The following is a 14929-nucleotide window of genomic DNA, read 5'->3' on the forward strand; positions in this document are numbered from 1 at the left end:
AGGACGGGACTACGGGTGTCATGATGATTGATGACAGCTGGCTTCCACCAATTAGGCAGCGGAAGATGGCTGTCAATCAGCATGACACAAGTAGTCCCGCCCTGTTAAAAGGAAGAGAAACTGCTGCTCGATTTGACGGGGAGTAGCTGAATCTCTGGCAGGAACGTCGTGTATAACAGCCAGGTAGTTGCCTCTTTTAGCAACTACATGACTTTTTGTAATGTCCCAGATACCCCCTTTAACTATTCAGATGCTGATAGCAATCTGACAGCAGCAGTTAAATGCTTGTGTTCTATGTGACAACCAGTTTTAGAAATCAGCAATAAAGACAAGCTAGAACAGAGTTCAACATCAAATAGATCATTGTAAAAGCCATTTCATAAACTCCCCAACCCACAGTCACTGGCTGTGACCGGTCACCTCCTGGAAAAGCTGCCTAAGCTTGTATATTCAGGAGATATAGGACAGAGAACAACTGATGCAATATACAGAAAGCACAAAGAAACTGAGCTGTAATCTGCTGACTGAGACCCGTGAGGGCAGCCATCATTCAGGGCATTGGTATGGCCCCCCAGATACAGTAACGCCACCTACGTAACCTTGTGTAATTATTAGGCTATAAATCGATAGAACTTCCCTACAATTCCAGTGCTATAATCGGGTTTATATGGGTAATCTGATTTATAAAGCATGCTGAAGTCAGTTTCCCTTCCTTACTGTGAACAGAACAGGTCTTTCTCCGTTCTCAGTAGACCCGCTGTTTTCTCTGAGCCAAGTTGGAAAACAAAGTGATAGTATATACTATCAATGGCTGATCAGTGGGGGCCAATTATGTGACTGAGCAGCACTGACCCTTTAGGATATGTGCACACAACCTCTTTTAGACACTGGTGTAACCGCATAGTTTCTGCTATAGGAAGATGCAGGCACTGTTTTTCCTGACGCGTCTACTTTCGAGTGTCTACCGTCGCTTTACTGCCGCCTTTGTTTTTTTATTTCATATACAGGTCCTTCTCAAAAAATTAGCATATAGCGTTAAATTTCATTATTTACCATAATGTAATGATTACAATTAAACTTTCATATATTATAGATTCATTATCCACCAACTGAAATTTGTCAGGTCTTTTATTGTTTTAATACTGATGATTTTGGCATACAACTCCTGATAACCCAAAAAACCTGTCTCAATAAATTAGCATATCAAGAAAAGGTTCTCTAAACGACCTATTACCCTAATCTTCTGAATCAACTAATTAACTCTAAACACATGCAAAAGATACCTGAGGCTTTTAAAAACTCCCTGCCTGGTTCATTACTCAAAACCCCCATCATGGGTAAGACTAGCGACCTGACAGATGTCAAGAAGGCCATCATTGACACCCTCAAGCAAGAGGGTAAGACCCAGAAAGAAATTTCTCAACAAATAGGCTGTTCCCAGAGTGCTGTATCAAGGCACCTCAATGGCAAGTCTGTTGGAAGGAAACAATGTGGCAGAAAACGCTGTACAACGAGAAGAGGTGACCGGACCCTGAGGAAGATTGTGGAGAAGGACCGATTCCAGACCTTGGGGAACCTGAGGAAGCAGTGGACTGAGTCTGGTGTGGAAACATCCAGAGCCACCGTGCACAGGCGTGTGCAGGAAATGGGCTACAGGTGCCGCATTCCCCAGGTAAAGCCACTTTTGAACCATAAACAGCGGCAGAAGCGCCTGACCTGGGCTACAGAGAAGCAGCACTGGACTGTTGCTAAGTGGTCCCAAGTACTTTTTTCTGATGAAAGCAAATTTTACATGTCATTCGGAAATCAAGGTGCCAGAGTCTGGAGGAAGACTGGGGAGAAGGAAATGCCAAAATGCCTGAAGTCCAGTGTCAAGTACCCACAGTCAGTGATGGTGTGGGGTGCCATGTCAGCTGCTGGTGTTGGTCCACTGTGTTTCATCAAGGGCAGGGTCAATGCAGCTAGCTATCAGGAGATTTTGGAGCACTTCATGCTTCCATCGGCTGAAATGCTTTATGGAGATGAAGATTTCATTTTTCAGCACGACCTGGCACCTGCTCACAGTGCCAAAACCACTGGTAAATGGTTTACTGACCATGGTATTACTGTGCTCAATTGGCCTGCCAACTCTCCTGACCTGAACCCCATAGAGAATCTGTGGGATATTGTGAAGAGAAAGTTGAGAGACGCAAGACCCAACACTCTGGATGAGCTTAAGGCCGCTATTGAAGCATCCTGGGCCTCCATAACATCTCAGCAGTGTCACAGGCTGATTGCCTCCATGCCACGCCGCATTGAAGCAGTCATTTCTGCCAAAGGATTCCCGAACAAGTATTGAGTGCATAACTGAACATTATTATTTGATGGTTTTTTTGTTTGTTGTTAAAAAACACTTTTATTTGATTGGACGGGTGAAATATGCTAATTTATTGAGACAGGTTTTTTGGGTTATCAGGAGTTGTATGTCAAAATCATCAGTATTAAAACAATAAAAGACCTGACAAATTTCAGTTGGTGGATAATGAATCTATAATATATGAAAGTTTAATTGTAATCATTACATTATGGTAAATAATGAAATTTAACACTATATGCTAATTTTTTGAGAAGGACCTGTATAACGTAGTAACAGCTTCCAAGCAGAGGCCGCTAGAAGAACGGAGGAACGGTCACTTCTTTTGCACACTTTACAACTTTTGAATCCTGAAATAGTTAAAAGAAATTATACAAGACTGAACATGTGCACAGCAAGTCGTTCGGGCATTGCTGTGCAAATATTCATCCTTTTCAGGGATTCAATAGCACTTTTTCAGACAGAATTTGCCTGAAAAAGGTCATATGCACATACCCTTAGGCCGGGAGCCCACAATCCGGATCTAGCAGCACTTTGGACACATCGTAAGTTCGTATGTTAAGGACTGTCAGTCACCCCATTTGAGCATTTCTTTTTAATAATATGGGCATACAGGTTGTATAAAGCTGAAACTAGTCATGCCTGTATACCTCCTGGATGATTTCTGACCCGTCATGCAACTTTTCAGAGCGCCAGAGAACACCGGGACCGGAAGTGACAGCGACTCCTTCACCTGTACACAGTGACAGCAACTCTCCACAACCTGCGCATAAGAAAATTGAAGCCACTGCCCTGAGAAGGGCGGAACAGTGCACAGGAGAGAACTCAGGCAGAATGCGCAGCAGTGGGATTTCTGGCCAACTGACGTCAAAGGCAAGCAGGGAAGAAATCTAGTATAATGAGAGAGGAGGCAGTGTTTTATTCTGGGCCACGTACAACCCATAGCATGAATGAATAAGCCATCATCAAGGAGGCATACAGGTATGACTGGTTTCAGCTTTATACACTGTGTTCCAAATTATTATGCAAATTGGATTTAAGTGTCATAAAGATTTAATTGTTTTGTTTTTCAAATAAACTCGTGGATGGTATTGTGTCTCAGGGCTCAATGGATCACTGAAATCAATCTTAAACACATGTGATAATTGGTTTTCCAGGTGATTCTAATTAAAGGAAAACTACTTAAAAATGATGTTCCAAATTATTAAGCAGGTCAAAGTTTTCAAGTAACATGGGAAAGAAAAAGGATCTCTCTGCTGCCGAAAAGCATCAAATAGTGCAATGTCTTGGTGAAGGGATGAAAAAAATTAGATATTTCCCGAAAACTTAAGCGTGATCATTGTAGTGTTAAGAGATTTGGGGCTGTTTATGAGCACAGATGTGTTTATGCTGATAAAGGCATAATGAGGAAGATTTCTGCCAGGCAAGTTCATTGGATTAAGAGAGCAGCTGCCAAAATACCATTACAAAGCAGCAAAAAGATATTTGAAGCTGCTGGTGGCCTCTGGAGTCCCTTGAACCTCAAGGTGTAGGATCCTTCAAAGGCTTGCTGTGGTGCATAAACCTACTATTCGGCCACCCCTAAACAGTGTTCACAAGCAGAAATGGTTGCATTGGGCCCACACATAGATGAAGACTAATTTCCAAACAGTCTTGTTTACTGATGAGTGTCGAGCAACCCTGGATGGTCCAGATGGATGGAGTAGTGGATGGTTGGTGGATGGCCACCATGTCCCAACAAGGCTGCAACGTCAGCAAGGATGTGGAAGAGTCATATTTTGGGCCGGAATCATGGAGAAACAGCTGGTAGGGCCCTTTAAGGTTCCTGAAGGTGTGAAAATGACCTCTGCAAAGTATACTGTATAGAGTTTCTGACTGACAACTTTCCTCCAAGTATAAAAAGCAGAAACATGCCTTCAGGAGCAATATCATCTTCATGCATGACAAAGCACCATCTCATGCTGCAAATAATACCTCATTGGCTGCTATGGGCATAAAAGGAGATAAACTCATGGTGTGGCCACCATCTTCCCCTGACCTCAACCCTATAGAGAACCTTTGGAGTATCATCAAGCAAAAGATCTGGGAGGCAGTTCACATCAAAACAGCAGCTCTGGGAGGCTATTCTGACTTCATGCAAAGAAATACAAGCAGAAACTCTCCAAAACTTACAAGTTCAATGGATGCAAGAATTGTGAAGGTGATATCAAAGAAGGGTTCCTATGTTACCATGTAACTTGGCCTGTTAGGATGTTTTGGAATTAAATAGCTTTTTTGTTTAGTGAATGTGACCTCCTAATGCTGCAAATTCCACAAATGAGCATTTTCAGTTCTTTAAAACATATCAAAGGTTTAGAAATTCTACTGTGCCTAATAATTTGGAACAGTGCATTTTGAGGTTTTATTCATTTTGGAGATTATACTGTTATCATTGGGAGGTTTCTTCAATAAAATTCGATGTACAATCTAACGGATGATGACTTTTATTAGACTGACTGTCATTTGCACCAACCATTTAGGAAAATCCGATAAAAATGTCAGTTGCATAATAATTTGGAACATAGTGTACAACCTGTATGCCCAAATTATTAGCGAAAACACTTAAATTAGGTGACAGATACCCTTTAATTTGGGTCGAAAAGGTCAGGTTTAGCAATGGGAGAACTCGTGGATGTTCGAGTCTAGCAGTTTCGGTTCAACATTTTAAAAAAGTTTGGTTCTGGTAACAGAACGGTACCTGAACCCAGACTCCATTCAGATGAATGGGGGACCCGAACATCTGTTTCCCACGCTGTCATCTGAGTGACAGAGTGGGGAACAGGTTTTGATCGGCGGTAAGATCATCACTGACAGTCAGAGCGCTGCAATTCCTATGCTGTCGGTATGAAAGCATGAGCCAGCAGCTGTGATTGGCGGTAAAAATGTTACCGCCGGTCACAGGCGTCGGCTGATGAGAGCACTACTCTCATCATCCAACACCTGCTCTCGCTGATAGAGAGCAGATGTAACACGATGAAAGTAGTACTCATCAGCCGACGAATGTGACCGGCGGTAACCTTTTAACCACCAATCACAGCTGCGGGCTCATGCTGTCATACAACAGCGTAGGAATCGCAGCGCTCTGAATGGCGGTAACGAACTTACAGCCAATCAGAGTTGCCGCTGTTTGTCTAGGATGATAGAACAATAATAACCAGGGAACCTCTGGTCAGGTCAAGGGATTATTTATTTATTTTCTGTTTCTAGGCAAACAAATCTAAAATGTCACTGCTGAATGACCTGCAGATGAGAAACATTCCTCCCCCCCAAAAAAAAAAAATAGGGCATCGGATCACACTGGGTACATTTTATAAGCCAAAAAATTAAAGTCGTCCGCTAAATTTAAACTTTTGCTGATTTCCTGTTACCAGAGAGCATTGTAGTGCGGGAGTCAATCACATCGCGATGCACACACGTCTTACCCAAGACCACATAAGTATGCATTACCTGAAAGTGGGCAGAAGCCACTGCCATACATTAATAATAATAATAATAATAATAAAACATCCGACAAGACGGCTCCTTAGGGCTCATTCACACATCAGATTATTATTTTCTTAATTTAACATGCGAGTGCTATACGTTTTTTTTTCCACAGATGACAGTCTATGGGCTTCTTTACAAGTCTATTTTTTTCCTCGGACCGAGCGGCCTGTGCAAAATCATGGAGATGGTCCAATAAAAATCAGCAATGCAAGTCTATGAGTCCGTAGAAGAAATCTGACAATATTCAAATGCCAACCGTGTGCGGCCCGGTTTTCACTGACAAATAGGAGAAGGTAGAAAACTTTTTATTCCTCATCAGTCAAAAAAAATGATCAAACTGATGAAAATTTGGCTCATTTTTCTGATTAAAAAAACGAAGTGTGATGTGAATGAAGCCCTAACTCCTCGTGCCGGTAGACCCCACACAGATTATATCGGAAATCAAAATTTGCGATCTAAGGTGTCTGAGCAAGTCGACAGCTTACATGATAGATTGCAAGAATATCCGTAAATGCTGTATGCCAGCTGAGGCACAACGTCATACATGGATGGGATCGTGTGGGCACAAGAATGATGGGAGCCATCAGGAGTGTGGTGGTCATAGACCGCGAGACTCCTAAACCAACAGGCAGGACCAGAGAAAATTCAGATCTTGTGCTGCATAAAATATAGTACTGTAAATGGCAGCCCAGGCCGCTGTGCACACTGCGTGCATCTCTAGAGTCATGACCCACAATCATCTGACCAGTACTAATTCCAAAAGCAGCAGCTTCACTGCAATCACATGGAGTACAGCAGCCGAACAATGGGGCCTCAGAATGGAAAATTAGTACATTACAACATCCTTTGTAAATGAGCAAGTCATTCTGATCAATGCTGGACCCAATAATAAGGGGTTCTTTACCTACCGGGGTCTACGAATCAAATGATGCCATTTTTTTTGCTGATATTTCAACCTGATTTCTCTCTACATTTACAAGGACATTGTGCGACGACCAACAATTCAGAACATCTAATAACTTTGAGATACTAATAATGCCAGACTAAAGCCCCCATACACACATGAAAGTTGGTTGAATCAATATAAAGGAAATCAGATGACAGCCTAAAGTGTATGGGAGCCCCCGACAGATGATGACATGGGTGATGAGGGTAGGGGCGCTTTGAATTGGGTTCCAAAGCACAAATTATTCAGTCCACCAATTCTAAATACATGTTGGAGCTAATGGATCAAATGTCTTGGTGCATGGAGGCAAGGCTGGTTTCCCAGGCAGACAACAGAATAACAGGTGTAGTCCAGCACTCAAGAAAATCTTCTAAACCTATTCTTCATTTAAATAGTCCACAAAAAGCACAAGACAAGAAAGGAATAATGTGACGACACAGCATTTCTTCGTAATGATGCCAGACGTAAATTCAGTAGGCCCAGAATCATAAACGGCTGTCTGAAGTATTGACTCTTCTTGCTGGACGAATATTTACCTCTATTATCAGCTCCTACAGTTTATTGTATGCTATCTTTGCAAAACAGTAAAGCAGGGTAACTGAATAATGATGCTTACTGATCTGTTGACTACGCATTGTACCGGGCCATGAAGTTTGTTGATTTGCAAACATTGAGGGTATGTTCCCATGGTCAGTAAATGCTGCGGGTTGGACGCTGCACACCTCCGCAGCGTCCGTCAGCGGCCAGATGTTACAGCATAGTGATTGGGATAACAGGGAGGTGTATTTTGATTACAACTAGCTCATTAATTTCTTCTTGCTCTGTTAGCACACACGCAGTGTTCACTACTGAACACTGAAGGACTGCTTCATTGACCATCACTGAAACCCCAGAGACGTCTTAAAGAATCCAGGTTGGGACAATCGGGTCACCTGGCTGCATACCTCACTGCTCTCGGTTAGTTTCCTAAGCTTGTCGTTAATAGAGATGAGTGAATCTGTTCAGGTCCCTCCTTATTTGGCAAGCTATAGCGCTTACCAAATAAGCTGCAGAGGGAACCCGGCTACTTGGATCGCTCCTGCTGATCAGCTGTCCAGTGATGAAGCTCCATGTGTCGCGGCTGTTTCACTGTCACAACACATGCATGGAGAGTGTCACAACACATGCATGGAGAGCCCAACAAACAGAGTTTTTTGCTCTGATGTATGCAGCTCAGAGATGAAACTACTACAGACATGATGTATAAAAACTGTTCTGTGACAGTGCTGGGCATAGCAATCACGGGGCAGGTGCTGGTCCTTCTTGTGAAGATTCAGCAGGTGTAGATGTCTTACAGGCAATACTTTGCGGAAAAAATTAGCCTCCCCCAGAAGCTACAGGTGTCGCTAAAGAGCCCGTTTTCTTCTTTCAGGAGGAAGGCTAAATTCCCGAACAACCAATAATATCACCTCTTTCATTCATTGATGCAAGCTGTATATGATATGATATATATGAAATCTGATTGGTTGCTACAGGCAACACAATCTTTTCTAGTTTAATGCCAATTCTCTATACAGGTTTTCAGTCTCACTGGGGAAACAGGAATGTTCACTACATGGCAGAAAGCGAGAAGATACAAAAACAGAAAAGAAAGAACAGTCATTTCACATGGCGACTATAGCCGCAACACATTGCGTGGCAGAGAACCGCTGTGTGCCGCTTCTATATCGCAGCCTAATGCAGGTGAATTAAGTCGCATCATGACATGCAAGGTACCAGAGCTGTGCAAGTGGCAAAAAGCGGGAACCAGTTGGATATTGTCTGGTCGCTGCACCTGGCCGGTGATAAAGAGATTCCAGTCGCCTGCATTATGCTGTGCTGTAGCCGCACCTGGCCACGTGACCTGTGCTGTAGCCAAATTCGTCTGCAGATACAACTTTTGGCCGATCATTGATTTCTGTATAAGCCTTTATTTTACTAGTGAGAAATAACAGCCGACCAAAGGAGGTCCTGGCACTGAGCCCTCATTACTGGAGTATACACAACACATCTCAAACGTAACCACCCCCCAAAAAATCTACACCACCAGCTTATTATCCACATCTGTGACACAAATGCGATCATTCATCCAGCAGATCCTCAGATGCCTATAATCCGACACTGGATCTATTTTTGTTCTGGGCTGGATTTCAAGACTGGATAAACTCCTTGATGCCTGTCCACTGTCTTTTGACAGCAGGTGCAAATCAGGAGCCGGCAGAGATTTCTTCTGACATCATTGCTTCAATGCTACTTTAATATAGAAGAGGCAGGTTAGCGGTATGGCGGTCTGTCAGCGGGTTCATGAAAGACAAGACAAAAGCAATTCTGTCTTGTATTTTGGAGATTATTGTATATAGGACTCGGTAAGTGTACATGGACAAAACGCAGAAGGAATGCTGTTCTTCTATTGGAGCAGGCAATCACATGATCCCTGGATGCCATGTGGTATGAAAGAGCTGCTTCCATACAACGACAACGTAATGCCGGGACTACGAATCAGATGAGGTGTGAAATTTCAAGCAGATGAGCGGTGGCTGAGAGGCCTCCTGTCCAGCAGCCATGGACTACTGATGTGGCTGGTGGCAGACAAGTGTCCTACATCCGATTCCCTCAATATCAGACTGGTGTGAATCCAACATCGCTCACCTTTACAATCCCCTGATATCAGCTCCCCAGGCATCCCGTATGTACACAATGTATGCCGCCAGAACAGCCCAGCTCTGTACACTGTAGTGACTGTGCTCGGGTGCTGCAGCTCAGCTGTATGGCCATTACACTGCACCGAACTGTGCTCACTCCATATACTGTGTATATCCGGCCAATGGAGCCGAAAACAGCGGATCGCTCATCAATATCAGAAAACGGAGATCCAATACCCACACAACCGCTGGATGGATGGATGGATGCTCTGCCCGAAGTATAGGCGATCACTATCAGTCCAGGACAAGCCATTCACATGGATCATGGGATTAAAATCAAAGGGTAAGGTGACATTTGTATGTAGTCTGTGTAACGTATGTAGGTGCTGGTGATTTCTCCTGGTAGAAGCAAAGGTCAAAGCCGCAGTCAGTATGTGCCTAGGTCAGTACATCAATAGCGATAGACAGGAACAAGTTAAATGGTTTGTACCAACTTATTCCCTATTGATAGCATAGGAGATAATTTGATCGTGGGGGTCCGCAGTCCCAAGAACAAGGCTTTGAAGCGCCCCCATCTAAATAGAGCTGGGGAACTCTGATCAATTATCATTGTACAAACTCCCATAGAAGTACACTAGGGTCATTAGGGGCGCCCGCATACAAGGGTCACTACCTAGGGGCGCCCGCACACCAGGGTCACTACCTAGGGGCGCCCGCACACCAGGGTCACTACCTAGGGGCGCCCGCACACCAGGGTCACTACCTAGGGGCGCCCGCACACCAGGGTCACTACCTAGGGGCGCCCGCACACCAGGGTCACTACCTAGGGGCGCCCGCACACCAGGGTCACTACCTAGGGGCGCCCGCACACCAGGGTCACTACCTAGGGGCGCCCGCACACCAGGGTCACTACCTAGGGGCGCCCGCACACCAGGGTCACTACCTAGGGGCGCCCGCACACCAGGGTCACTACCTAGGGGCGCCCGCACACCAGGGTCACTACCTAGGGGCGCCCGCACACCAGGGTCACTACCTAGGGGCGCCCGCACACCAGGGTCACTACCTAGGGGCGCCCGCACACCAGGGTCACTACCTAGGGGCGCCCGCACACCAGGGTCACTACCTAGGGGCGCCCGCACACCAGGGTCACTACCTAGGGGCGCCCGCACACCAGGGTCACTACCTAGGGGCGCCCGCACACCAGGGTCACTACCTAGGGGCGCCCGCACACCAGGGTCACTACCTAGGGGCGCCCGTACACCAGGGTCACCTGTACACTAGTGTCACTAGGGGCGCCCGCACACCAGGGTCACTACCTAGGGGCGCCCGCACACCAGGGTCACTACCTAGGGGCGCTCGCACACCAGGGTCACTACCTAGGGGCGCCCGCACACCAGGGTCACTACCTAGGGGCGCCCGCCACCCGTACACCAGGGTCTCTAGGGGCAGTGGTGGTCTATATGTGGAGGGGACAGCACTGATCATGTGACAGCCCATATTATGATGCCTCCCAATGTGTCAGTGCACGCCTATGGGGCTACAACCTGCACAGACAGACATAGACATATACATAGGTATATACCCCATATATACCGGAGCCCCTCATCTGTCAGTACGGGGTCAGCAGGGCAGTCATGTGCTGTGTGGGGTCTCCATGTCTGGCCTCTCCTCACATACTCACCATGACAGGCCCGGACGCAGCTCGGCGGCACCGCATAAACACGAAGGTACAGCCTGCAGAGTGAGGACCAGCCCCGGCTCCGGGCAGACGCCCCCGCCATACTACAATCCTGGACCTGCTCCTTTCCGGCAGCAGACACGGCTCATTCAGCTGACTGTGTAATGATCCTGTCACTAGAGCACGGTTTGGAAGTAATGGTGTTTGTCGCTGATTATGTGGCCATTTTGTTGTAGACCAACCCGTTGCTTTCTATTCTAATAGTCTACAAGAAAATGGCGGGAAAGACAACTGAGAGGAAACTGCTCCAAGTCAATGGGTTTGTGTACGTGACATAGAAAAAGAGCGACACATGCGTACTGGCGCCATCTAGCGGTGATACTCGGAGCTGCAGCGATTCTGGTACAGCGCAGCTTTATTTATAGCAGAACGTACAATACGCACGGACACTAGAGGGCGCTCAGCGCGGTGCATCTGCTATCATAGGGACAGCATAAGGCCTCATTCAGACCCAGCAGGGTTTCAGTATTGTGTGATCCGTGCTTCATTTTTTTTCAGTTAGTGATTTTCTCATCCGCAAAAAAAAATTTCACAGATCCTCCTGCCTATTGCAAATAAAAACAGAGCTCACTCAGCGCACAGGCATGTATGACTGGTGTCGGTGCTGACCGTGATGCACAGGTACCTGGGGACTGGCCGTGAATCTCTCACCTTCCGGCGTCCAATCATCTCACATGTAAAGCGCCATGGAATAAATGGCGCTATAATAATAATAATAATAATAATAATAATAATAATAATCTGTGCGTCCTGCTCATCTCTAGTTGGGACCTGTGGATTAATTTTGGTTCATTCACAGTCGGAGCCGCCAGAACGTTCTCTATGTGGCGTCACTATGCGACTTCTGCCTTGGGCGGCTGCAGCATGCGTCTGCACTGTACACGTCACGTCCACAATTGGCTGAAGGGACTGGCCTGTTTCACAACAACAGCATCTGAACTCGGCCTTAACCCCTTAGTGACGGAGCCAATTTTTACCTTAACCCCTTTACCCCCAAGGGTGGCTTGCACGTTATGGACCGGGCCTATTTTTACATTTCTTTAATGTAAATATAATTTGGCCTGCACTCTAAATTTAGATCGGGGTGCTGGTGAGACAGACCGTAAGGTCTAGTATCAGTATTATTGAAATCCACCGCACTCCCTGTGTGGAATATCTTAGAAACAAAAGGATTTTTTTAAATTTGCTAATTTATTCAAGTGAAAAACAGAAAATCAAATGTGACAGATCAAATAGTAGGCAGTATAAGCGACTGAGTGATTTGACGTTTCGACCCTCCCGGGTCTTACTCTAAAGTCGCACTTAATCCAGGATTTATGAGTGGCTCTTATGGTAGTGAGGATGTTATCCCTGTAGTGTCAAGGGGCAGGTACAGTCTTTTTGATACCAAGTATGGCCTGATAGTTGATTTCTCTCTGAGTATGACCTTGCTGAGGAATAGCAGCGGTGCATCAGCGTCTTGCTGCTGTTTGCATACGTGATTCAAATGGAAAGTTGGTATGTCACTGGAGACAACCTTTCTTGCAGGTGCCAATGTATCAGCCTTAAATTGCTGGTAAGTTGTATGTGGTTTAATGGATTTGCCAGTTCTGGATAAAGCCTTGTAGTGGGGTAACAGCGGCGCAACTGCGTCTTGCTGGTGGACATGTAGGCTTAGTACCCTTAGTGGATGGGGGATAGCGCTCCTGCGTCCTGTGGGAAGGCATGTCCACCAGCAAGACGCAGTTGCGCCGCTGTTACCCCACTACAAGGCTTTATCCAGAACTGGCAAATCCATTAAACCACATACAACTTACCAGCAATTTAAGGCTGATACATTGGCACCTGCAAGAAAGGTTGTCTCCAGTGACATACCAACTTTCTATTTGAATCGCGTATGCAAACAGCAGCAAGACGCTGATGCACCGCTGCTATTCCTCAGCAAGGTCATACTCAGAGAGAAATCAACTATCAGGCCATACTTGGTATCAAAAAGACTGTACCTGCCCCTTGACACTACAGGGATAACATCCTCACTACCATAAGAGCCACTCATAAATCCTGGATTAAGTGCGACTTTAGAGTAAGACCCGGGAGGGTCGAAACGTCAAATCACTCAGTCGCTTATACTGCCTACTATTTGATCTGTCACATTTGATTTTCTGTTTTTCACTTGAATAAATTAGCAAATTTAAAAAAATCCTTTTGTTTCTAAGATATTCCACACAGGGAGTGCAGTGGATTTCAATAATACTAATATTTTTACATTTCTGACCACTGTCCCTTTATGAGGTTATAACTCCGAAACGCTTCGACGGATCCCGGTGATTCTGACTTTGTTTTCTCGTGACATATTGTACTTCATGATAGTGGTAAAATTTCTTCGATATAACTTGTGTTTATTTGTGAAAAAAATGGAAATTTGGCGAAAATGTTGAAAATTTCACAATTTTCCAACTTTGAATTTTTATTTTGTTAAACCAGAGAGGTATGTGACACAAAATAGTTAATAAATAACATTTCCCACATGTCTACTTTACATTAGCACAATTTTGGAAACAAAATTTTTTTTCCTAGGAAGTTATAAGGGTTAAAAGTTGACCAGCAATTTCTCATTTTTACAACAAAATTTACAAAACCATTTTTTTTAGGGGCCACCTCACATTTGAAGTCACTTTGAGGGGTCTATATGGCTGAAAATACCCAAAAGTGACACCATTCTGAAAACTGCACCACTCAAGGTGCTCAAAACCACATTTAAGAAGTTTATTAATCCTTCAGGTGTTTCACAGCAGCAGAAGCAACATGGAAGGAAAAAATTATCATTTTACTTTTTAGTCACAAAAATGATCTTTCTGCAATAATTTTTTTAATTTCCCAAGGGTAAAAAGAGAAAATGGACCTCAAAAGTTGTTGTCCAATTTGTCCTGAGTATGCTGATACCCCACATGTGAGGGGGAACTACTTTTTGGGCACATCGCAGGGCTCAGAAGGAAAGGAGCACCATTTGACATTTTCAATCTAAAATTGGCTGGAATTGAGATCGGACGCCATGTCGCGTTTGGCGAGCCCCTGATGTGCCTAAACAGTGGAAAACCCCCACAAGTGACCCCATTTTGGAAACTAGACCCCCTAAGGAACTTATCTAGATGTGTCATGAGCACTTTTATCCCCCAAGTGCTTCACAAAAGTTTATAACGCCCGGGTGTGAAAAAAAAAAATCCTATTTTTTCCACAAACATGATCGTTTAGTCCCCAATTTTTTATTTTCTCAAGGGTAGCAAGAGAAATTGGACCCCAAAAGTTGTTGTCCAATTTGTCCTGAGTACGCTGATACCCCATATGTGGGGGTAAACCACTGTTTGGGCGCATGGCAGGGCTCAGAAGGAAAGGAGCACCATTTGACATTTTCAATCTAAAATTGGCTGGAATTGAGATCGGACGCCATGTCGCGTTTGGCGAGCCCCTGATGTGCCTAAACAGTGGAAAACCCCCACAAGTGACCCCATTTTGGAAACTAGACCCCCTAAGGAACTTATCTAGATGTGTCATGAGCACTTTTATCCCCCAAGTGCTTCACAAAAGTTTATAACGCCCGGGTGTGAAAAAAAAAATCCTATTTTTTCCACAAACATGATCGTTTAGTCCCCAATTTTTTATTTTCTCAAGGGTAGCAAGAGAAATTGGACCCCAAAAGTTGTTGTCCAATTTGTCCTGAGTACGCTGAT

General features: G+C 44.8%; 1 protein-coding gene across 2 annotated transcripts in view; it reads right to left on the reverse strand.

Moving 5' to 3' along the window:
- Positions 1 to 11381, reverse strand: part of SLC30A9 (solute carrier family 30 member 9) — a 128474-nt gene extending 117093 nt beyond the window's left edge. For both annotated transcript variants that reach the window (XM_077279840.1, XM_077279841.1), the window contains exon 1: positions 11166 to 11381. In XM_077279840.1, the coding sequence (XP_077135955.1) occupies positions 11166 to 11265 (100 nt within the window). In that variant the 5' untranslated portion in view covers positions 11266 to 11381. The remainder of the gene's footprint in view (positions 1 to 11165) is intronic.
- Positions 11382 to 14929: the final 3548 nt, after the last annotated feature.

Source organism: Ranitomeya variabilis, chromosome 1 (assembly GCF_051348905.1).
Source record: "Ranitomeya variabilis isolate aRanVar5 chromosome 1, aRanVar5.hap1, whole genome shotgun sequence".
Classification (NCBI taxonomy): domain Eukaryota; kingdom Metazoa; phylum Chordata; class Amphibia; order Anura; family Dendrobatidae; genus Ranitomeya; species Ranitomeya variabilis.